Source organism: Fundulus heteroclitus, chromosome 14, assembly GCF_011125445.2.
Source record: "Fundulus heteroclitus isolate FHET01 chromosome 14, MU-UCD_Fhet_4.1, whole genome shotgun sequence".
Lineage (NCBI taxonomy): Eukaryota > Metazoa > Chordata > Actinopteri > Cyprinodontiformes > Fundulidae > Fundulus > Fundulus heteroclitus.
The window spans coordinates 28,213,926-28,236,853 of record NC_046374.1 but is presented as its reverse complement, the minus strand read 5'-3'; the positions used below and the strand labels follow the sequence as shown (position 1 = coordinate 28,236,853).

The 22,928-nt window shown below is 39.1% G+C and overlaps 1 protein-coding gene across 5 annotated transcripts; it reads right to left on the bottom strand.

The window, feature by feature from the left end:
- Nucleotides 1-286: 286 nt before the first annotated feature.
- On the bottom strand, nt 287-22,079 carry si:dkey-9k7.3 (circularly permutated Ras protein 1). 5 transcript variants are annotated; one of them, XM_021323592.2, is made up of 20 exons: nt 21,893-22,079; nt 18,602-18,658; nt 16,648-16,699; nt 16,305-16,361; nt 14,644-14,775; nt 14,461-14,547; nt 13,275-13,360; nt 12,928-13,125; nt 12,207-12,251; nt 12,005-12,094; nt 9,420-9,571; nt 9,199-9,280; nt 8,108-8,229; nt 7,881-7,965; nt 5,760-5,866; nt 3,661-3,773; nt 3,435-3,546; nt 3,214-3,354; nt 1,397-1,490; nt 287-718 (listed from the first exon to the last, which is right to left on the bottom strand). In XM_021323592.2, exons 3-20 carry the CDS (start codon nt 16,697-16,699, stop codon nt 593-595), a joined length of 1,881 nt encoding a protein of 626 aa, XP_021179267.2. In that variant the 5' UTR covers nt 18,602-18,658; nt 21,893-22,079; the 3' UTR covers nt 287-592. The 5 variants fall into 5 exon arrangements, with proteins under 5 accessions (XP_021179267.2, XP_012732057.2, XP_036002566.1 ...); XM_012876603.3 differs by lacking the exon at nt 21,893-22,079 and adding an exon at nt 17,030-17,197 and having other exon boundaries at nt 18,602-18,851; XM_036146673.1 differs by lacking the exon at nt 18,602-18,658.
- Between the last annotated feature and the right edge of the window lie 849 nt (nt 22,080-22,928).

Sequence of the window (22,928 nt, the reverse complement as noted above, 5' to 3'; positions counted from 1 at the left end):
CACTATTCGTTCTTCATACGGTCCACACGAACACACTAAGAGCTTCGTTTTTACGAAACTGCACTTTGGAAACTGTCTTTAAAAAATATCCTCTTCTCACTAAATCAGGCAGGAGAGGCTAACTCACCAGAAACTCTCTGTTTTGTAAGAATAGTTGAGGCAGGGCCTTAAATTCTGTGGTCCTATGGTTAGTACAAATAGGGGGAAAAATGAAGGAATGTCGGAGAAATTAAAGAAGAAATGCAGTTTCTTTTTACAATAAAACATCTTTATTTGAGATGAAACATTGAGAAGTGTATTGGTAAACGAGCTTCCTATAAAACAGAAATATAACACCTTGGTTTGATGGCTCAACTGCAACCTATTCACAGAACATGATCCACTTTTGGGTTGGTGTGTTTAACCCAAATATGTCGTCTACAAATCTAATTCACCCACTTCAGTATGAAAATATGAAACAGAATAACCAGAAGAGTCTTTTCTGTGCGTTAAAATAGCCGCTTTTGCATTTTGGAACAGGTGACATGGTCGATAAACAAAACTAAATCGTTCATAATCGCCTGCTAAACACAGTATCATCATTCCTATTTTTCTACATTGCTTCCATGGGCTTTTTTCTCACAAAAGTCTTTTTCTGCCTGCCTGCAGTGGATTTGCTGCTGATGCTGCTGGCTCTCTTCATCTGGTACACCACCTCGGCTGCTTCATCAGACAGAACCTGCACCAAGACACGGGAAGAAATGTGCATTTATGAGATTTTATGTGTGAACTAAGGTCATAAAAATGTACCATTGTAAAATAGCACAAAATTAAGATTTTCTAATGTTTTAATCCACTTGTTCTCAGGCGCCACTGTGCAGTAAAGTCCTGTCTACTCATTAGAAAGTACTAAAAACTTAAATTACAAAGCATTTAATATAGTGATTGGTCAGATTTAACATCTGTTCAGTATATAGCATGTTTTCACCCCAGATTTCAGCTTTATTTTCTTAGTTTGACTTAAACTAACAGTCTGTTGGCTTCACCTTTATGTTAAAGAAGTAATGCTGGAATCAAGTTGTCAGCAAATTGCGTACAACCTAATGAGAAAAACAAAAATTTTGTCCTAAAATACTTAAAACAAAAACGATAAAAAATTGCTCGTAACTTTTTTATGCAACAAGTTATGAGCAGCAGCACTTGCTGTTTCTGACCACTAGGTGGTGCAGCTGAGTTCAGGTGCACCACCTAACACCCAGATGCAACCTCCTCTATTAAACAGTTATGAATAATAAATAAATAGTATTTATAAGTCTGCAGCTGAAGAGAAAAGCTCCTGACAATTACAACCGTTTATTGGGTACAAACTTTATTTATTTTTTTTTTTTTTGGATTCTTAAATAAATTCAGTGCACACCTGAGACTCTGTAGTAATGTCGCCACAGATTGTGGTCATGGTCTCCATCCAGTTGCCATAGATACTCTCTTCCTTCTGGATTGGCCTCAGTTTACTGCGTTACAGATGGAGACAGAAAACAATCAGACACATTTAAATCCAACCAGTTAAAAGAACATTAAACTCTTACCAACGAACTTCAGTCCTTATTTAAATAAGGGCAAGAAATAACTCTGACTTTTTTTCTATGTTGAGATGAGAATTTAAATATCGCCACACAAGTCTCTGAGCATCCTTGTAGGATCCTAAGTGCTTTTTTTTACTTCCTCTTCTCTTTTATCTTGAAGATTTTCACCTTTATCCAACAGCTTCCTTTGGTTCTGAACATGGTTAAAATAAAAAAGCTTCTCAGTTGTGGTCAGAATAATCGTTCAGTAGTGGGTTGCCGTTGCCTGGTGGTCCAAACATGTCCGTAACGATACCATGAGTCGTTTGGGTCACAACACAGAAGGTGTGAAGTCCTGTAAAACCTCCTGGGGCGACGAGTTAGATTAGGTTTTAGAAAGATGAACCTGGGTTCCTTCAGTCTTCTCTCTCTCAGACCGCCTGTTCTCCCTTCGATGCAGAGGTTTGAATATTACTACTGAGACCATTTGACCTACAGTCAAGCTTTTTGGACTGTGGGAGGAAGCCAGAGTACCCAGAGAGAACCCACGCATACACAGGGAGAACAAACTCCATGCAGAACGACCCCAGTTCTGCGCGGCCCCTGCTGAGTTTATGTTAAGGAGAAAACAGCCAATCTCTGTGTTATATGACACCCAGTAAGAGTCTGGTTCACCTGACTTCTAGTTCGCCTGGTGGGGATTTCCTGACATTTGCAGAAAGGTTACAAGGGATCAAAAATAATCTAATTGTTCAGAGGTGCTAATCAGGAGAAAAGAAAAACAACATATTCTATATAGTCCCCTCTAGCGCTGGACGATATAGAAAAAAAGCATATTGATAAAATAGAAATCATATGGGTCTATATCGATAACTATCAACCAATTCAAAACTTATATTTTAAGTGCAGCCCTGACCATTTAATGCTGTTGCTTAGCAACCTATTCTTAGATAAAGAACACACAAACACTGAATTAAAACTCAGCCCTTTATTCTACCAACTTTTTACCAAAGCTGCAGGTTTTTAAAAAAGAAAAAAGAACGAGTGCTCTCTGAACTCTTTGAAGGGGGCGGAGCTTGGTTCCTGGGTCCACGTTGTGATTGGTTGGGAGGACGTAACGATGGTACATTTATAAATAAATAAATCATGTCTAGAACGCAAGAGGAAGGAAAACTGTTATCCTATTGAACTTTTTATTTACCCTTTTTTTCTATCTTTCTTTCTTTCTTTCACTTTATTTTTAGTAAATTATCCAACATTAAACACAGGAAACAGTAAAAAAAATTGTTCAATTGTTATTGAATTATCCTCCAGCCCTAGTCTCCTCTGTTGAATCGACATTTTTAACATGATTAGGTTTTGATGCTGTTTTGAAGCTTCGGCTCCTGGTAGGCTCTCCTCCGTGAAACTTCCCTCAGGGCAGGAGTCAAACTAAATGTGATTCAAAGAATTAATTAAACCTGTGAACTTTATTAGGAGGGAGCTGGACGTAGAGCAGCTGCCATGAAAAGAGTCACATGAAGTGGTTCGGGTATCTTGGGGGAGACCCAGTTTACCCTTGAGGGGCAACATATCCCGTCTGGCCTGGGTTTGCCTTGGGTTAAATTATGTGTTTCCCTCCTGGTAAGTTCAGAGAGCGTTGAGTCCTCAGGATTCCCAGAGTGTTCAGTACCTGATGTGCCTCAGCAGGTCTTGCTGCGCTGCTAGCTGCCTCCGTGCTTCCTTCACCCGGCCCTCCACGGTTAAGCCGGCGCAGAGCTGAGCCCAGTAGACGCCCAGCACCGCCATGTTGAGCCTCCCCAGCAGGATCTGACTGTAGACGACACGGACAAGCCGACATAAAGGTCTCTGAGGTTGTCTGCTGGGAACCAGCGGAAAGAGGCGTGTCTCTACCTGCCGATGGTGACCGGCCGCTGCTCGGTGATGATGCGCGTGACTTTCTGCTGGTCTCTGGTCTTGAAGCTGAGCTGCAGCTGGAACGGAAGCGTGTTCCTCTGGAAACAAACTTGTAGCCAAACCACATCTCTCAGCATTAGACTTGGAGCATGTTTTTTTATAAATAAAAAGTTATGTATGCCTAATAACAGAATATGTCCTCTGCGGCGCAGTACAAACTCACATTCCACATAATCTGGTTTCACGGCGAACTCGAAGGTGATCTCCAGTCCCTTCGTCACGTTTCCAATCTCCCTCACCAGTTTGTGATTGTGCTCATCCTCATAGGGGAAATATCTGCATAGAGAGAGAGAAATATAGGATATATTTTTAGTTGAGAGTGTTTATAAACTGTTTTTGTGCATATTTGGTGGATACCAATCATCGTAACACTCCGACTACCTACCCTGTATCTTTGCTAACAACCAGATTAGAATCTCATAGAGGCAGGATGCTTTTCTTTACTGTTTGTCAAGAACAGTAAAGGGGCCTTTAACACTGAAGTGGTACTTTCTATGCATATGCAGACATTTTATAATATTCCCACAGAGAGAAATGTATTTTGATAAGGATTTTCCATGATAGACCAACATAGACTTAGACTTAGACAACTTTATTTTGTATTTTGTCATTTTCGTTTTGCATACAGCTTGAAAAGTTACAGTAAATAGCAGTGTATTTAAGTGCAGCAGTGATTTCCCAGTAAACAATTGAAATGTAAACAATGTAAACAGTGCAGGAGAAGAACAACAGTGGTAATTGAGAGTTCGGCAGCATTTGTAGTGCTAGATAAGGATGCAATGATGGAATGTGCAAATATACGAATAATGTACAGAGGACATTTTGTGGCTGTTCAACAGTCTGATGGCATATGTGCAAATGTGTAAATGTGCAATTATGCAAATGTGCAAATGTGCAATGTGCAAGTATAAGAATGTGGTACAGAGTCCCTTTTTTGTGGCTTCAGCAGTTCAACAGTCTGAAGGCAACAGGGAAACATGAAATATTGCCGCTTTTACTCTGAAACCCAGTGCCACGAATCGCCCTCACAAGACATCCTGCAGGAAACCAGCGGTTCTTTAAAGCCCTTAAAGGTTTCTCAGAGATTATTGGTGAACAAACAGCTTCATGAAGACCAATAATTAACATAAAAACCCAAATTCTAGTTGAACATCTCTACTTAGGCCTGATAATTGGTCTTTAAGGAATGAGGTTGAGGGAATAAATAGAAATACTCAGTTCTCAGATTTTATTTGATGAAGAGTTTTAAAACCACACGTTCTTTTACTGAACTGCACTAATTTGTGTTGGTCTGCCACATAAAATCCAAATTGAACAAAATGAAGTGTTTAGTTGTCACAATATATAAAGAAGTTATAGCAAAGCACTGCAGCTGTAACATTTCCCCTCCTTGACTGGATGTATTTACCCTGCATAGTCCGCAGATATTCAGCTGTGCATTTAACCAGAGGGTTCTGGAGCCAAATGGATGTTTCACATTGTGACATTAGACTACCAAAATGCTTCACATAGTTAGGAAAACACAATTTCTCAGAGCCTATAGTAGCAGAAATGTTTAGGATGATGGAGTGAGCATCCAGATGAACAGCAGGATGTAAAGTTGTACATCCTTCATCCTAAAATACAGCCTGGTGTCTCCTCTTCTTCTGCTTTGAGACCCGTTTATCAACAAAGACAAAAATAATGATCTATCACACGCCGACACCTTTTTTGGTCCAGTTCCTGTTTTAACATGATTTTATTAGCCGCTGCTTTGAGTCCCCACACCAGTCGGGGCCTCCCATAAATGCTTGAATTCAAACCAACGATGTAGATCTGAAATATATTTATTTATATTGGGAATGAGAATGTTACTAAATCTGAGTTGACGTTTCAGCAGAGATGCATTTAAATATTATTTGTTCAGTTTTTGGCGTGTTTATTTTGTAAAAGTGTAATCCTCATTGTTTGATGGTCGTGTTACCGTAGCTGATGCTATGAGGTTAATCTTTTCTTTGCGGCAGCTCGGTTCTGTCACAAATACATATCAGCAGTTAATAACCAATTATTCCTGGTTGATTTTTATCTTAGCCAAATAAACTGACCCAGATGCCACCAAATCTATGTTGAAGCGCTGTTTAAGGGGCCCAAAAATCTGATTCTGCTCTAGGCCCCGCACAACCTTGGGCCGGCCCTGCTGCTGACCGTATAAAGAAAATGCATGAGTCATCATGATACTACTGAAGATTGGTGTATTTTTTTTTTATTTCTGTCTATACTTACACTCCGTCAGGGGCAAGCAGGGTGGCAGTGACACTTGTTGCTAAGACGTTGTCTTCAGAGATGGACTGGATCTCTGTGGCCACCGTACCGATGCTGACGATGTTCACCTGTGGACAACAGAAAAATACAAAGCTTATAAATGTATTTTCTATTAATTGCACCACATATAATATTATCTTACTATTATTATTATTATTATCATCATCAATATTATTTTTTATTATTTTCATGGTGACTATTTTTATCCCTATAGCTGTAATCATTGCTTTTTTTACCCCAGTTTACCACGATGGCAATTTCAGTTTAATGGTTTTTGGAGATCTTAAGACAAAGCTTTAAGCTACATGTGTGATGATGTCACAGACTCTTGGTTTTGACACTGAAATAATTTGATTTTAACCACTTTTGTCTCAGTAGTTTAGTCTCCACATGTACAGTTTATATTTCAAAATGTTGGCATTTTGTCCATTTTCACCAGGATTCCAGAGTATAGCGGGGCCAACACTCAAACTCTGAATTTTTCTGTCAAAGTTTGACCTTTAGGATCTTCTACAGAAGCAGAGTTGACACATAACCAGTAATGTTATCGTCTGTATGCCGTTAAGGCATTGATTGAGAGTTTTTTGATTGAGTTTTTTTTTATTGAGAGCTTTTTATGACGACCTTTACGTTTTCCATTACGCCTGTTTGTTTGAAGCTAAATATCATTATTGTTTCTGTCAGATGAAAAGAGTGTCTGCAGACTTTAGCTCAAAGATAATCGCAGCAAAGAGCCACTGAGCATTTTCTGAGTCTCCTTTTATTATGTAACTCAAGCTCATTTTACGTTAGTACTCTACATCCAGCAGCTCTAAAAGTCCTGCTTAATTTGAACAAGTGAAGAAGTCCTTTTTTGAAAGTAGGTAAAAGGATAAGGTGTTTGTTTTTTTTTATTATTTGGGAGTAAACATGGCAAGGCAGGTTTATTTATATAGCTCTGTTCAGTAAGTAAAAGTGCTGCCAGAAGAAATTTGAATCTGGAATTTAAAAAAAAAAAAACTCACAATCTCTTCAAAATAAGGGTGCAGCTATGTTATGACTTAGATATTGTAAAATGTGATTACAAATTTGCAACGATTTTGAAATAGAAAAATAGATCTTTGTGTAGCAATTTGTTAAATTATAAATTAACTAATTTGTATTCAATTTATGGTGAAATATCTTTTTTTTTACTTTTATATTGTCCTTGGGCTGCAATAAGGGTAACATTTTTAGCTCCATCAATATTTTGCTGCTGTATAGCTGTAGAAACATTTTAAAGCAGCGGCTGAAAACAGGTTAAAACAATAATATATTCAGATATATCATTATTGTTAATGAAACTAAACTACAATCAGCAGTTTCAGGTAATCTGGCAGACATTTGCGAAACTACCATCTTGTTGGTTACGTCAGCTGCCTAACCACTGCTTGTGACCAGCTTCCAGTAATCTAAGATGAAAGCAGAGGCCAAAGTGTTTTATTCTTCTGTGAAGATTTAAAACTTGAGATCTGTGCCTTTGTGCCGAAATAACCTAACCTGGCCAGACTGATAATGTGTAGCACTCTTCTTCTACACATCTGGGACCGCTCCATTTATATCCATTTGGGGAAAGGAGATTTCAGCAGAACTCTCTGAGCTGATTGGGCAAAGTGACACCTAGTGCCTGCCTACCAAAGGTTGCTTTTAGCCAATCACGGTATCAAATTAAGAGTCGTTAGGAGAATTCAACAGAAGGTAAGCTAGTCAAGGCTCTTCTTGCTGTTCTTCTCTCAAAGATGAAATCATGGATTCTGACAAATCAGATGTGATAGCAGCAGCTAATCGTGCATCGTCCTGTTCTGCCATGTTTGTGTTGGTTCGGCTGTGGGCTCAACCGCTCTTGCTTTCGTCACAGCGGTATGTCCCGCCTTAAACCAACAACACTGCATCGTGATTGGCCCGAACCGTTTTTAGTTCTTACACAAACGGTTGAAGCCGGCGCGGTACAAGATGGATCCTCGTGTGTTTGTGAACACCGCAAGAATTCATCCTGCAGGCAAGGTTAAAAATAACCTTTTAAATCTATTTAATCTTGTCTGGTGTCTATCTATCTTGTCTCACCCTTCCTCCGGTCACGTCAGCCAGTCTCCCAATGTCGGCCAAGCGGCAATCTGTCCCTTTAAAGGACATCACCGAGATTATGACTCTGAAATAGGACAAAAAAAATCTAGATCATTAAGAATGCAACAAAAACATTCAAACATGGAGTTCATGATGAAGGTTTGTGTGTGTGTGTGTGTGTGTGTGTGTGTGTGTGTGTGTGTGTGTGTGTGTGTGTGTTTCCTCACCCTTTCTGTACTGCTTGCAGAGCCAGCTCTCTATAGAAATAGGAGTTATCTGCGGATGAGGACTGAGCTTGTTCCATGTCACCGAGGCCGATGTTGGCTCTGCCGTCGGTGCACAAGATGACCTGCAACACGTTGACACAACGTCTCATAAAGTTGCCTTTGGCCGTCATCACACAACCGGTCAGGGCTGCAAAACAACAACTCGTCGGCTGAATTAGTCGTACACCTTCTCAGATAAAGCTTTACGAGAACCTTTATTTTTCATGAAACATTTGATTCTTGGTGGTTTCTGATCTTTCATGGCACAAAAGGCAATTTTCCTGAAGAGAGCTAGACTCATAAAATGCAAACCACAGATCTCTATTTTATATTTTACAACCTGTGAACAAAATCCTAACTTGATTGGAACAGGTGTCAGAATACTGTGTTCTTACCTAACTACATTAATAAAAAATGATAAAGTTAGGGTTAGTCCTTTCTCCCATTTATTTGCAAGCAGCCTATTTAAGTCTTGCAGTCATTATAACACTTAACATTCATTTAAATTGCTTTATTGTCATTACTCTCATATTCTATAACTTAGATGCCAATTTTTAGACGTTTTTTCTGCTATAACACACCTGAAACAAACAAATAGGTCGTAAGCTAGCTCTAACATGTTCAGCCCTTACCACAGAATCGTATGTCCCCATTTTTTTTATTATTTTCATGTTTTTTTTATGTTCTCAGATGTTAAAAGTGTGTAGAGCTGCTGGTACAGAATACTTTATGCATCTTTTTGTTGAAATTTTTTGGAAAAGGTAATTACTCTCCACTATTCACTGAACCAAAGGATCTTTGGTTCACAAATTCAGAAATTTAGAAGCTGGAAATTTAAAATAAAAGTAAAGTACACGTTTTTTACAGATCTAACCTATGTATGTCCTGCTGTAAAAAATCAAGAGTTCCTGTGTGCCCCCTGCTGGCCTGTGGCCCCCAACCAGTAGAGTTATCAGTTTATGTTTGTCTGACTGTTGATGAGAGGAATAAATGCATCAAGAAACTCTCGGTTTTGGGAAATATTGATGTTGTTGTGGTTTCTCATCACTCACCTTGGAGCCGGGGTATTTTGATGCCAAAGCTACAGACGCCAACGTTGCCGGACCAAGAGCTGTAGCTCCGTTTTCTCTGAGCCTGGACGACACAAATATAAGAACATTGAAATTTGCAAAATGTCCAAATGACCGTCAGAAGTCTTTGTAGACGCTTTATTGAAGCAGAATGTAACATATTTAACTTGATCTGTTTGCTTTTTTTAATTGGATTTTCTTACTCTTTGACTCTTTGGGTGAGATGTTGGTATGTCTCAGCGATGCAGTGAGGGACGTTGTAACCCACAGCCTGTTTCCAGATGTGCTCGTAGTCAACCAATGCCCAGTCCCTGATGGTGAGAGGAGTGCGAGTACCATCCCCATATATAACAACCTGAAGGAGAGGTAGCATGACATTTACCCAAACAAAGTTTTATATTTTTTTTAATGCTTCATTTTCAAAGGTTTTGCATCACGCCAACCTTAATGACATTAGATGGAAAATGTATTTCCCAAAAGCAGAAGTTTTTTCTCAAAACCATTTTGAGAAAAAAATGGATATCTCCCCACTAAGAAATGAGTAGAGAGAATTGACTATGAAGAAATGGTGTAAGTAAAGGCACACAGCTGTCCTGTTCAATGGTATAAAAGACCCAGTAGCAGGACTGAGACCTTCAACAGAAATCCAATATTAAAGAAAACAAAAAACAGGAAAAATGCCTGACCACACAACATTAAGAACCTAAATGGTAAGACAATGGTGTCAGAAGAAGTGCTTGAAAAACACCTCTATTAGTTTCTTTTTAAACAACCCAAAATGTTGGCATCTGGCGGGAAGCCGACCCTTCAGGGTACGGTGTAGCAATCTTTTTAGTCCTGTTCTATTCAGAAGTGTTGATGTTTCTTTTTAAATTTAGCATGGCTGTAGCCCAGTAATCTCATCTGTCTTGATGCACTTCAACATGGAAAGACAACATGTATTAAAAAAAGACTTTGGGCTATGTTTAATAGTCAAAGTAAGAGCATTTCCACATGCACAATGTGAAAGAACCTCAAGTGAAAGGAACCGAACTGTGTAGCCTCAAGAAAACCACTAATCAGTGAGGCTAACCGAAAAAAGGCTTCAATTTGCTAGAGAGCATAAAAACTGGACTCTGGAGCAATGGGAGAAGGTCACATGGTCTGATGAGTCCAGATTTACCCTGTTCCAGAGTGATGGGCTCATCAGGGTAAGAAGAGAGGCAGGTGAAGTGATACTCCCATCATGCCTAGTGCCTCCCGTACCAGCCTGTGAGGGCAGTGCTATAATCTGGGGTTGCTGCAGTTGGTCAGGTCTGGTTCAAGGAAGGAGGTTAGCTGACTATCTGAATACACTGAAGGACCAGGTTAGTCAATGGATGTTTTTCCCCCTGATGGCACGGCCTTATTCCAAGATGACAATGCCAGGATTCATTGGGCTTGAACTGTGAAAGAGTGGTTCAGGGAACATGAGACATAATATTCACACATGGATTGACCACCAGAGTCCAGACCTTAACGCCACTGAGAATCTTTGGTATGTGCTGGAGAACGCTTTGCACAGCGGGGAAACTCTACCTAACCTGACACTAGCATGATGGATTTCGCTCCGCCTAGCTCCACTTACATCCATCTGGGACCTCTCCCATAGTGAGTGATTTTTCCAACCAATTTTATTGTCTAGCCAATCAGGACGCAGGGCTGGAGTTTCATAGATGTGACGTAGTGGAGAAGCGACCGTGACGTGAGACTGCCGCGGAGCGGTTAGCGTGAACCATGTTAGGAGGCCTTTAGTCCTCAACGCAGTCGGCCCGGGATCGACTCCGACCCGCGGCGCTTTGCAGCCTGTCTTCCCCCTCTTCCTGTCAGCTCACTGTCAATAAAACGCGTGCCACTAGAGCCGCAAACACATTAAAAAAAAGTTTAGTTTTTTCCTGTGTCGCTCTAATCAGCGTCACAGGTTAGCTTCGGTGTGAGTGGTTGAAATAGCACTTCGATAAAGATGACAGACAAGTGGCTTAACCAATTATATGCAAGGATTTTTGATGAGGCCCAGCCTTCAATAAAGGCAATTCCTATGGAGAGGTCCCAGATGGATGTGAGTGGAGCTAGGCGGAGCCAAATCCATATGGCTAGAGTCAGGTCAGACTCTACCATCATCAATGGAAGAGCTTGGTGAAAAATAATGCAACACTGAGAGGAAATAAATCTTGGAACGTTGCAGAAGTTTTTTGAAACAATGCCACAGTGAATGCATACTGTAATCAAAGCTAAAGGTGGTCCAACGAAATATTTGAGTGTGTGACCTTTTTTTGTGGTAATGACTTTTTTCTATTGACAGGGCAGTGTAGGACATGGAGACATGTCGAGGGTTTGTCGTCTTCAGAGGTTAGATGGTTGCATCTGGTCTGTTATGATAAAAAAGTAGTTGAACATGAAAGGTAGAGCGCTCTATTTCCTGATCCGTCCTCAATACAACTGTCAACTATCACACCCCAAAGATGAAAGACCCAGCTGTGGGTGGCTGACACGAGCTTCTGTACTAGGTCAGCCTTAGAGATATGGTGAGGCGATTTGGTGTAGAGCGGCGGTTCCTCCACATTGAAAAGGAGCCGGCTGAGGTGATTCAGGCAACCGATCAAGACGCCCCCTGGGTGGCTCCCTTTGGATGTTGTCTAGGCCCACCCAATTGCTAATAGATGCTGGGGTAGTCCCAGGTACAATGAACAGAGGGATGGGCAGACGGACGCAGACTCAAACCAGTAATGTGAACGATTTGACTCAGATATGACCAGAACGTTAGTACTACCTCATCATTAAAGGTGACGAGGGCCACCCTCCTGTGAGGCGTCTGCTGCAAGGTGAACGTTAGCGTTCTCTGGAGAGCGTCCTGGATTCCCTGTGGGACAAGAACAAACCGGTTAGCACCACTTAACCCACAGTGAACAGATTTAACGTTGAGTTTATTTCACGCATTGACTTCATTAAACAACAAATAAAGAACGTCCCACCTCTAATCTGGATATGTGCATTGTAGAGCCGTTGCCTGTTGTCACCTAAAGAGCATTGAAAAAGATGATTGCACATGAGATTGCGATCTTATCGTTCTCTGATGGGGTCAGAGATATGTAGCTGGCTCTGCTTGCGACTCAGTTTTACTTTTCTACTTTTAAAAAAATGTGGTGCAGAGGTGTTAATAAGCCCTTCATCTTGCAAACGCACAACACACAGAACTAATAATTAGCCAGGTATGCTTCCAATGCCCGTTCAGATGACAAAGTCTTCATTCTTTGCGAGTTACGATTTATTCAACAAAACTAACACAACAGGAAGGCGTCAGCAGAGAGCAATGAAAACGACAGGAAGGGCGTTCTGATTGAAGCTAATAGAAGATATCTCTGCGAAACAGAAAGCTGAGCGATCGTATCTTTCGTGGAAGCTGAATCTTTGTTGTGGCATCGATCGCTGTGCTTTAACTGCTTCTCATCAGAGGCACGCACCGCGCGGTTGAGTCTGTAATTATCACATACAAAGCTGTAACGCCTAATTTTATGTGGTTGGTGTTCATGGTAAGTACTTTTATAGAGTTGATTTGGGTTTTTAATTACGCCAACTGTGAGATGAAGCAGCAGGTGTTCGAGGCTGACCTAGAAAATAAACTTCTGACCCACTGCAGCAAAACGCAGCGTAAAGTTGGGCTGCGATTTGAGAATCTCTTTCACACACACACACCTCTGTCGTGACAGTCATGCTGCCGGAAATGTCCACACAAAAAACAACCATTGTATCCTCCAGGTTCTGGTAGTCGTCTTCACTCTTCCCCGGCAGGTAAAGGTCGTCGCTTCGCACACCTGCGCGCTGACCGATGCACACCTGGGCCAGACTTTCGTCGACGCCGTTTTCATACCCACAGAACTCGCACACCCACAACTGCGAAAGAGAGGCGCGCGTTAAAACGCATTTTTTGTTCAAAATCCCAATTTGTTTCGATGACTTTAACCCTGCTGAGGTGAAACACGTTGACCGACAAAAAGAGAAATAAAAAGACAAAAACCAGATGGTATGCATGAAACATTTACCTTCTTCCAAACTGAACTTAGGCATGACAGCGCAGCACTACATTTCCCACAAATCACTGGGCTCTGGAAGTTCTCCAGACCTGCATCTGCAAAATAGAAATAGGATCAACTAAAGAGCAGCTGACCAAAGTTTGGTTTGTTTGTGCGTGTGTTCACCCATCCTTGTCTAAAGTACAAAGTGAGGACCGTCACTTGACTTCCATTAATCAGTGAGAATGCTATACAGCATTCTCACTGATTGTTTTCCTGTTTTTCTTTATTATAATTATTCCGTCGGCGTCTAACTAGTCCCGCATACTTCAACCGATTTCAACAATTTTGGTGTCAAAACGTTCGGCTCGTTCCCAGCATGCCTGCTATAACTCATGGTTATGCTAGCTTTTATACTTTTTAAAATATTTCACTTTTTGTGCGTTTTTGGTTGCTCCCATTGAAATCAATACAAATTCCTTCAACTTCTAAGTCCTTCAAATCATTCAAATCATTCAAATTCCTTCAAATTCTTCACATTCTTCCAATTTCTTTAAATTTTTCAAATTTTTCAAATTCCTTCAAATTTTTTTCAAATTCTTCAAATTTTTCAAATTCCTTCAAATTGTTTGAAGATTTTCAAATTTTCAAATTTCTTCAAATTTTTCAAATTCTTCGAAATTCCTCAATTTTTTCAAATTCCTTCAAATATTTTCAAATTCTTCAAATTTCTTCAAAATTTTCAAATTTCTTCAAAATTTTCAAATTCCTTCAAATTGAAGATTTTAAAATTTTAAAATTTCTTCAAATTTTTCAAATTCTTCAAATTTCTTCAAATATTTCAAATTCCTTCAACTATTTTCAAATTCTTCAAATTTCTTCAAATTTTTCAAATTCCTTCAAATTTTTTCAAATACTTCAAATTCTTCTATTTCTTCCAATTCTTCAAATTCCTTCAAATTCTTATATTTTTTTAAAATTCTTCAAATCTGATTTCAATGTTTTCTGCATCTTCTGCTCAATCATTCTGCAAATTAGCATTCTCAGTTGCTGTTACGCAGGAACAGCTTTTTCTAGTTTTCAAACCTTTTCTCTGGCCTAACCCTGACCCTAACTCTAACCTAAGACCAATTGGCACCTTAGCGCTAAAGCTAACCCAGAAAAAACTGCAAAATTGGCATTAAATGTTATCGCTTAGCTGCAAGCGTGTCCTGACCTTGGCTCATGTCAGCCAGTTTTCCAACACCAAGGGAGACGACGTTGATGTTGACTTTAAAGCGGTTGTCTTGTTCCAGCAAATCAACTGTAGGACGCCAAAGAAATTGGGTGAAATAAAATGATTACGCCTTGTACAGAGTTAACGCTTTGAGGGCTTGAATGAGGGGCGAGTGGTACTTACGTCTCGGAGGAACTGGAGGAGGCAGGGAGAGAGGAGTCACTGAAAGCTGGGAGGTGAGAAAAGGTGGATTAGGAAGGGAGGTGGGCCGAGGTTTCCTAAAGCGACGAGGAGGTAGTGGTGGCGGAAGTGGATCTGATAAAACAAGAAGAGTCACGGGTTAAATGTGCATTGAAAATAGACTAAATGGCTTACATTTCTCAAATTACTCATAAAAAAGCAGTCTTGTTGCTACAGAGTGACCACAGACACCGGCGCGGCACCCTGCGCGGCATCCGGCGCTAACTCATAGATATAATATTTATCAATATTATATCTATCTATCTATCTATCTATCTATCTATCTATCTATCTATCTATGTCAGGCTGATGAAGTAAGGCTGACTTCATCAGCCTGACATATATATATATATATATATATATATATATATATATACATATATATACATATATATATATATATATATACATATATACACACATATATATATATATATATATATATATATATATATATATATATATATATATATATATATATATATATATATATATATATATATATAAAATCCACTACTCTTTCCACACTGCGAGTAAACAACCACAATGCCGTCATTGCTTCTCCACCTCAATATCATGATCACTGTCACATGGCCCAGCCCCTTTTCTTTGCCTATAGAAACACATACAATAAGTTTATCAAAACGGAAATAAACATCGATTGATGTTAATGCCGATTTATTATGCATCCCTAATTAAAGTATAATTTTTACTTTTATTTTGCTTCTTACAACATAAATTTGTTATAATTCCTTTTTTCTCTGTTTCTTGCATTATTATATTGCAAATCTATTTCTCTTCCTGACTTCAGTCGATACAATGTAAACGTTATATTATTTTACTGTTTAAGTGATTCTTTAGTTGTTACTGTATAATGTAGGTCTGTAAATGATTCTTACTACATACAGTATGAAGATGCACTCATACATACCCACACACACACACACACACACACACACACACACACATATCTATGTGTGTGTGTGTGTGTGTGTGTATATATATATATATATATATATATATATATATATATATATATATATATATATCAGATTTGCATCATCTCATAAGAAGTCAACTGACAATGTATTTCTTAATTTATTCCTTACACTTTACACTTTGAAACTCTTTCTGTTTCTTATATAATGATATTGTTTTGGTCATTATTTATCTGATTCTACTTTATAGTCTTTTCTCAATGGTTGCTTCTTACATTGTTGGTTTATTTCTTGATTATTTTTGCTATTTTATCTTTTCTTTCTTGATTTCCTACCAGTTTTAGCCTGTTGGCCTCATTTGATAAAGATTTCTTATTCTGACTTTTTCCGACTGCATTTAAATGACTTTGACCTCCTCAACTTCTGGCAGGTTGGTTTGCTACCTGTACATCTGCGCTGTCTTTGTCTTCTCTTGCTTTTGCAGGCATACCCACACACACGCCAGCACGTGGGTTGCCTCTTTAATATTATTTCCTGTTATTTCGCTACAATGCTCTGGAGAATATGAAATGTACACTTCAGGGAGAAAAACAAGTGTCAAGAAGCCCTGGACATGGAGAATGTTTTTTTGAATGTGTTCAAGTTGTGTTCAAGTCAGAAAGTTACCTGTTTGCTGTTTTAGAAGTGCTCTGTTCTCATAGTCAGGTCCAACTTCAGAAACATCTGCGATTAGAGGAAAAAGGATCACATCATCACATGTGTTGCTTTTTATAAAATAACTTACAGCTACGATGAATTAAATAGAAAAAGCTGTGTTGTTAGGTTGACGATATCTGGTCATTTAGTTGAAACCTGCTAAACGTTTGCAGAGATGAACAAACTGTTCAATTCAGGGATCAAAACTGTTACTGTTACTGTACCGGTAGAGGTCAAAGGTTAAATGTTCCTCAGTTTTAAGGGACGTTTTTTCCACATCAACATTTCCTTGGAGGCTAGCGAACAGACTCACCTTCTCCATCTGGGCCCCAGTTACATACGACATGACTGCAAGCAAACTCCATCTGAGAACCAAAAAGATGGACAAAAACCTTCATATAGAGCTTTGTTGTTATGTTGCTGCTGACTTTGGAGACGTTCGATTTAAGCAGAACAAAAAAAATAAAAATAAAAAATCAACAGGAGAACAGCCATATAAAACAGCCAGAACAGCAATATAAAAATGACAGATAAGCTTCCTGGCATTACACTCATGCTGTCAACGCAGCATCTGTGGTGCTGATCCGCTTCTTTTTTTTTTTTTTGAGTTAACAGGTGGCTGAGTAAAACCATGAAAGCAAACATTTCCTCCTATGTGAACAACTATGAGAGAAAAGAGACAAAGAGAATCGTACCCTGCCCTAATGAAGGTTTAGATTCCGATCAACGAGACGAGCTGTGGAGCAGCAGGGTGCAGCAGAAGTACCGATGCCGGTGCCAGAACAAGAATGCAGAGCTTTAAAGCTCTGAACATGACACAGATGCAGACGGGCTGTCAGAAGGAGCTAACCAACAGCGTGAGTCTGAAACCACAACATAAACACAATGACCCAGAGCGGCATCCCCAAGGCACTCAAGCATGTGACTGGTAGTATGCAAAATTTGGAAAACAAAATCAAGCTCATTTTCTTTTTTTCTTCTTTTTCTTTTTTTTTTTGTTGATTCACTGCTTTTTGGGAGGCAGTAGGTAAACCTACAATTTAAATGCAGAGCTGTTAAACATTTTTTTTTTTTTTTTTTTTTTACATTTTGTCACATCAAATCACACAAGTTTTCATATATTTTACTACGATTTTATGTAACAGAGATGTATAATTGACAAAGTGACATTTTTTGTTCAAAACTCTGAAAAGTGAGGACAAATCAAGGACAAATGCATTTGTTTCAAGAAGATTTGACTTATTTTTAGTTCTGTTTTTGCAGTGTACGTCTCTGCCAGCTTTGCACATTTAGAGGCTAAAACATTTCCTCAGTGTTCTTCAAACTTCGCAACACATTCTGAATTAGTTCTGACTAAGCCATTTTAACCCATGAGCATGCTTTAATCTAAGCCATTTTGTTATAGCTCTCTGTCTGTCTGTTTGGGCTCGTCGCACCGCTGGAAGGGGAACCTCTGCTTCAGTCTCCAGTTTTATTCAGTCTCTAAGAGGTTTTCTTCAGCTTTGCTGATGAAGCGCATCACTACGGGGTAACGCTGCCACCACCATGTTCCATGGAGGAGTGACGAGTGTTTTCTTTCCATCACACATGGGGTCTGGTTTGTCAACCAGAAAGTCCCTTAACCCAGAGCAGCTTTCCTTTCTTAAAATACAAAAAAAAAAAAAAAAAACTCCACATCAAGATACTGCTACCACCATGTTTTACTGGCGAACAAAAAGTGTGTCCAGACTGATGTGCAGAGTCAGGTTTACACCACATATAGCATTTGCTAAGTTTATTTTAAAAGATGCAAAGTGCCTGAATACCTCTGCAAACTTTAACCAAATCATTTCATTATCTTCCCGTTTGCTTTCAAGCCTAATTTTTAAGGGATTGTGTCGTCAGCAGTAAATGGACCGAGGCAAGGTAAACCCTGAACGGGACGCCATCCCATCACGGGGCTGTATAAACCCATGAATGCACATATTCTGACTCAAACAACACATAGATTGTCCTTTTAAATAAACATCCATGTTTTTTGGATGATAGGAATATGCCTCTGTACCTCGACAAGCGATTCAACTGTGTGTTTGTGTATTTTACCGAGCATGCATGGTATTAAACTGAATGCGTGTAACATCGCAGATCTGTTCAGTGACATGTACGCTTTTATTTCCCCTTAATGTTTCTGCGCTAACTGTCATGTCACCTCTTCTGAGGGCAAAATAAGAAAGACTGAAAACCACAACGTGTCTACTGCAGGATTTGTCATCAAGAAGAATCCTCACCTTGTTTAAGTTGGTAAAAGTTTGATGGAAGAAGTGCTGCGCTTGACGATTCACTTCCTGAAACAGGAAACCGGCCTAAAGTCATGAAATAATTAAAGCGAATGCAGATCTACATGTACTGTATAAAATGTGAATACTAGTAAATAGGCTTAAATCAAATTTACAAAACGAACCTATTAGAGACAACATCGCTCAGTCTGCATGTTTGAGTTTATTGTTCAGGAAAAGATCACCGACTGATTAAGAGACGGATCAGTTTCATTTTTAGACATCGAATCGTACCGCTAGCGGCTGCATGTTAGCAATAACAAAAACAAAATGGAAATCATTTAAAGAGGTTTGGTTCTGTTTTTATTGAGGTAACCTGATAATGTGGAGATAACAAAGACTCATAGAGGGTGATTCACAATCAACATATGATATATTTTAATTGTTCAGTCTTAAAGTCAAATTGCTCTGTACATTTTGTATTGGTGCCTTGCTAAGCTAGCTCAGCCTGTTAAGACACGCTAACTAAAAGGGAGTCATATGATATTGTTCATTAAAAACAGGCCTGTGTTGTTCCAACAATCACTTTGTGCTTTGATTGGATTGATTCTCCCAGTTCAGGGACAAATAATTGGGACACAAAGTCTCATTTAATTAAACCATCTGACAATAATGCTAACCCAGGGTAAATTCCAGCTAGCTCAGCTTTAGCTAAAAAAACTCTCCTTATTTTAGAGCCAAAACGGTATTGAAAGACCTTCTTCCAAAATTATAGGGTGTAAATGTACTCTCTAAATGTCATTCAGTTAAAATTAAACAAAAATGTAGCTAATCCAATATTTTTAGCAACGTTTTATTCAGAACTATTCACACCCCTTGACTTTTTTTTATGTATTTTTTTACGCAACAATAAAACCTCAATGTATTTTGAGGAATTTTGACTGAAAAAGGACTGCATTGTTGTGAAGCAGAAGAAAAATTATATATGTTTTTTTTTCACAATTTTTATGAATAGAAGTCATGTCATACATTTTGTATTTGCCCGACTTTACCCTATTAAGCCTAAATTAAAGGCAGCACGAGTAATTGACTTCAGAAGTCACCTAATCAGTATGCAAGCACATCAGTCGGTAATTTAATCTCAGTAGAAATCCAACTGTTCTGTGAAGGCCTCAGAGGTTTATTATAGGACAATAGAGACAAACAGCATCACGAAGGAACCTTTGAACATCTCACAGAGCTCTTTCTGAGCCATCATCCTGAAACGAAGGAGCCTACCAACCTACCAAAACATGGTCACCCATCTAAACTAAAACTCAGGGCAGGAAGAGCTTTAGATGGAAAAGCAGCTAAGAGGCTCATAGCTATGCAAAGACCCCCATCTCAGGTAGGAGAATCTGTTGATGAGACTTTAGGAATTTGGATTGAGGAAGATTGGCAAAATGGGACCCATTGTTTAAAAATGTCAAAAGATGTCCTGTTTGCTGTTTGACATAAGCCGCGTTTGAGACTTTGAGAAGGCTCTGGTAAGAAGAGAGAGAGGAAAACTACGGAGATACCTTGACCCACGTGCAAACAGTGTGTGTGGAGGAAAATAAAAACATATGTGCATCAGCCTGAACATACAATGCCCAAATGTAAAACATGGTGGTGGCAGCATCATGGTGTGGGATGCTTAGTTTTCTGGAGTGACATGGAAGCTGGTTAGAGTTGATTGAAAGATGGATAGAGGTAAATCCTGGAAGAAAACCTGTGCATGCAGCTGACTTTTACTGGAATCAAAAAGATTATCTTCAATAAGCCTGAAAAACGGAGCTACGGTGGAGTGGTTGGATCTCCTACTCGTGTGTTAGAATGGTCCAGTCAAAGTCTAGACTGAAATCTAAGAGTAGATTTGCAACAATACATGAAAACCGTCGCTTACAGACGCACTCAATCTAATCAGTTTGTGCATGCCGCACTTTTCAGATTTTATGCAACAAAAAGAATTACAACCGTTTCTAAAGTTATCCCCTCATCTTTTTTGTATAACATAAAATTCCAGTTAAATACGACGATGTTTATAACAGGAGCATCAAAGGGACGTAATAATAAGGAAATTAGGAGGTGTGAACACTTTTCTTGGGATGGTAAGTGTAAAAACAAACCCCCTACATTCTGTCACAAAACAGACGATCGTGACTCAGGTTTCTGGTCTGGACTGTTTGTTGGAGTCTTATATCCTAGACAGTAAAGCATCAATGCTCAGATGTGGCTCTTTTCTGGAGTATTTCTGTGCCAAAGTCCTTTTAAAACGCTCTTTTACGTTGACTTAAGGCCTCTGATGTACCAAAATATTTTCATTTATAGTTCAGCTCCTCTATTTCGTGTAGAAAGTCCAGAACTTCCACCCAGGCAAAAGTAAACTAGCTCCATGTTACCTTAAAACGTTATGGTTCTAACAACAAAGTTTTATGATAATTTCACATTATAACAAAAAAAATATTAAATGCATTTTTGTTATAAGATTTATATTATATGAACATTGACATTTATTGTGCAAATGTCAAAAAGATATTAATAGAACAATAAAATTTTCTGTCAAAGCATGATATAGTATAATTTTCCTACTCCTGGGTGGCAGCTCGGCGCTACTTTCAGGCCTCTTTGCTGCAGAAATGTCATTTTATCTTCATAATTAATCTGCTTTAAGGACAACAGGTATCTAGCACTGATATAAGCCTTCAAAAGTGTCCATATTGTTAGTTATTTAAATTCACAAACTATGTTTAGTACATGACTCAGTTTCCCGTCCTGCTTTTTGATCGTGCAATGCTCGATTGTTAAAGTAATTCACACATCCTCCTCACCTAGGTCATAAAGAGATTTAAATAGCTCGCTCAAGCGATTCTTGTGATGTTCAAAAAGCAAACGTGCAAATATTCGAGGATTTGGTTTTACCCTCTTTAGAAAGCATTTCTGCGATTAACGGAAGAGTCGTTTTTGTTTTGGTCAGTCAGTAAATTTAAACCAGGAGGGTGCGACTTGATGGATGCTAGACTGCCCACAAGTCATTTATGCAATAATAATCTAAAGATGCTGCTCAGTTGCAAGTTTTTTTTATATATAAAAAGTGCCAAACATTGTGGTTATTTCAGTTCACTTATAAAAATTTAATAACATTGACACAGATTAACTTTATGTTGCAAATATAATTTAAAACAATGCCTAATCCTGAAGATGCCAGCAGGGATGCTGGATTATTTAGGGGGTTTATCAGAGCGACAACAGCCACAATGCAGAATACAGCAAGGAAGGACTCACCTCTGTCGGGTCGGTGTTGGCAGAAGCAGAGTTTCTAAAACTGAAAGCTTCTGCCTGTCATGCAGCAGGTTGGTGGTGTGCACCAGTGTGGGAGTGCGCAGCGTTTTGTGTGTCAGGAAGTCGGTGCACGGCTGGAGGTTGAGAGAAACACCAAAAAAAAAAAAATTAAAGCTAAAAAGGAGGAGGGGAGCAGGGGAAGAAAGAGACGAGCTGCGTCTGCACAATTTCTTTTCACCAAAGAGAGGAGAACGTGCGGTTTGATTTGATTCTTAAATGATCGGTTTTTCTTCTAAACCGTTTGATCTACTGCTGATCGATTTCAATTTCTTTCGTTTAACAAACAGCATCACCGCATTTCAGCGTGGTTCACAGAGTGCTTTGAACTTTTTATTTTTTTTATACATATTTCCAAGTAACGACAAACTGTCATGCATGTTGTTGAGGTTTTATTTGATTAACCACCACAAAGTTGCACATAGTTGAGTAGAAAAACATTTTTCATCATGATTTTACCCATTTATTTCCATCAAATTAAAAGAAATTACACTCTTAGGCTGAACTGGAAGAAAACCGCAAGAGGCCCTGTTTGAAGTTTGCCACAAGCCATGCTGGGGACACAGCAGACCTGAGACTGGGGGGGGGGGGCGACCCTAAAAATACCGCAACAGGTACAATAGAATGGGTGAGATTAAAGCATATGTTAAATGCAAGTGTTAAAATGTCCTAGTCAAAGCCCTGATATAAATCTAACTGTGGAAAGACTTTTCTTCCTGTCCAATCTGACAATGTTTGGGACATTTAGCAAAGAAAAACAGGCATAAATGTCCATTTGTAGACGTGCAAAGGTGGTGGACAAATCCCAAAGCGATCGCAGTAAAAAGTGAAACACGTCACATTTTCCCAATTCTTATCTGGAAACATTTTTGTAATGATCTTCAACATAAAATCTGGATTAAACACCTTGAAGTTTGCCGCTGTAACGGGATAAAGTTCAAGGGGTGTGAAAACACATTTACAAGGCACAGTATAGAGGCTA

Excerpts from the sequence above, each read along its gene's own strand:
- si:dkey-9k7.3 (XM_021323591.2), bottom strand. The coding sequence starts at position 16,732 with ATGAAGGTTTTTGTCCATCTTTTTGGTTCTCAGATGGAGTTTGCTTGC. Across the intron at positions 14,776-16,304 it reads ACTTCTAAAACAGCAAACAG|ATCCACTTCCGCCACCACTA; the intron begins GTAACTTTCTGA and ends TTGTTTTATCAG. Across the intron at positions 9,572-12,004 it reads TCGTCACCTTTAATGATGAG|GTTGTTATATATGGGGATGG; the intron begins GTAGTACTAACG and ends CCTCTCCTTCAG.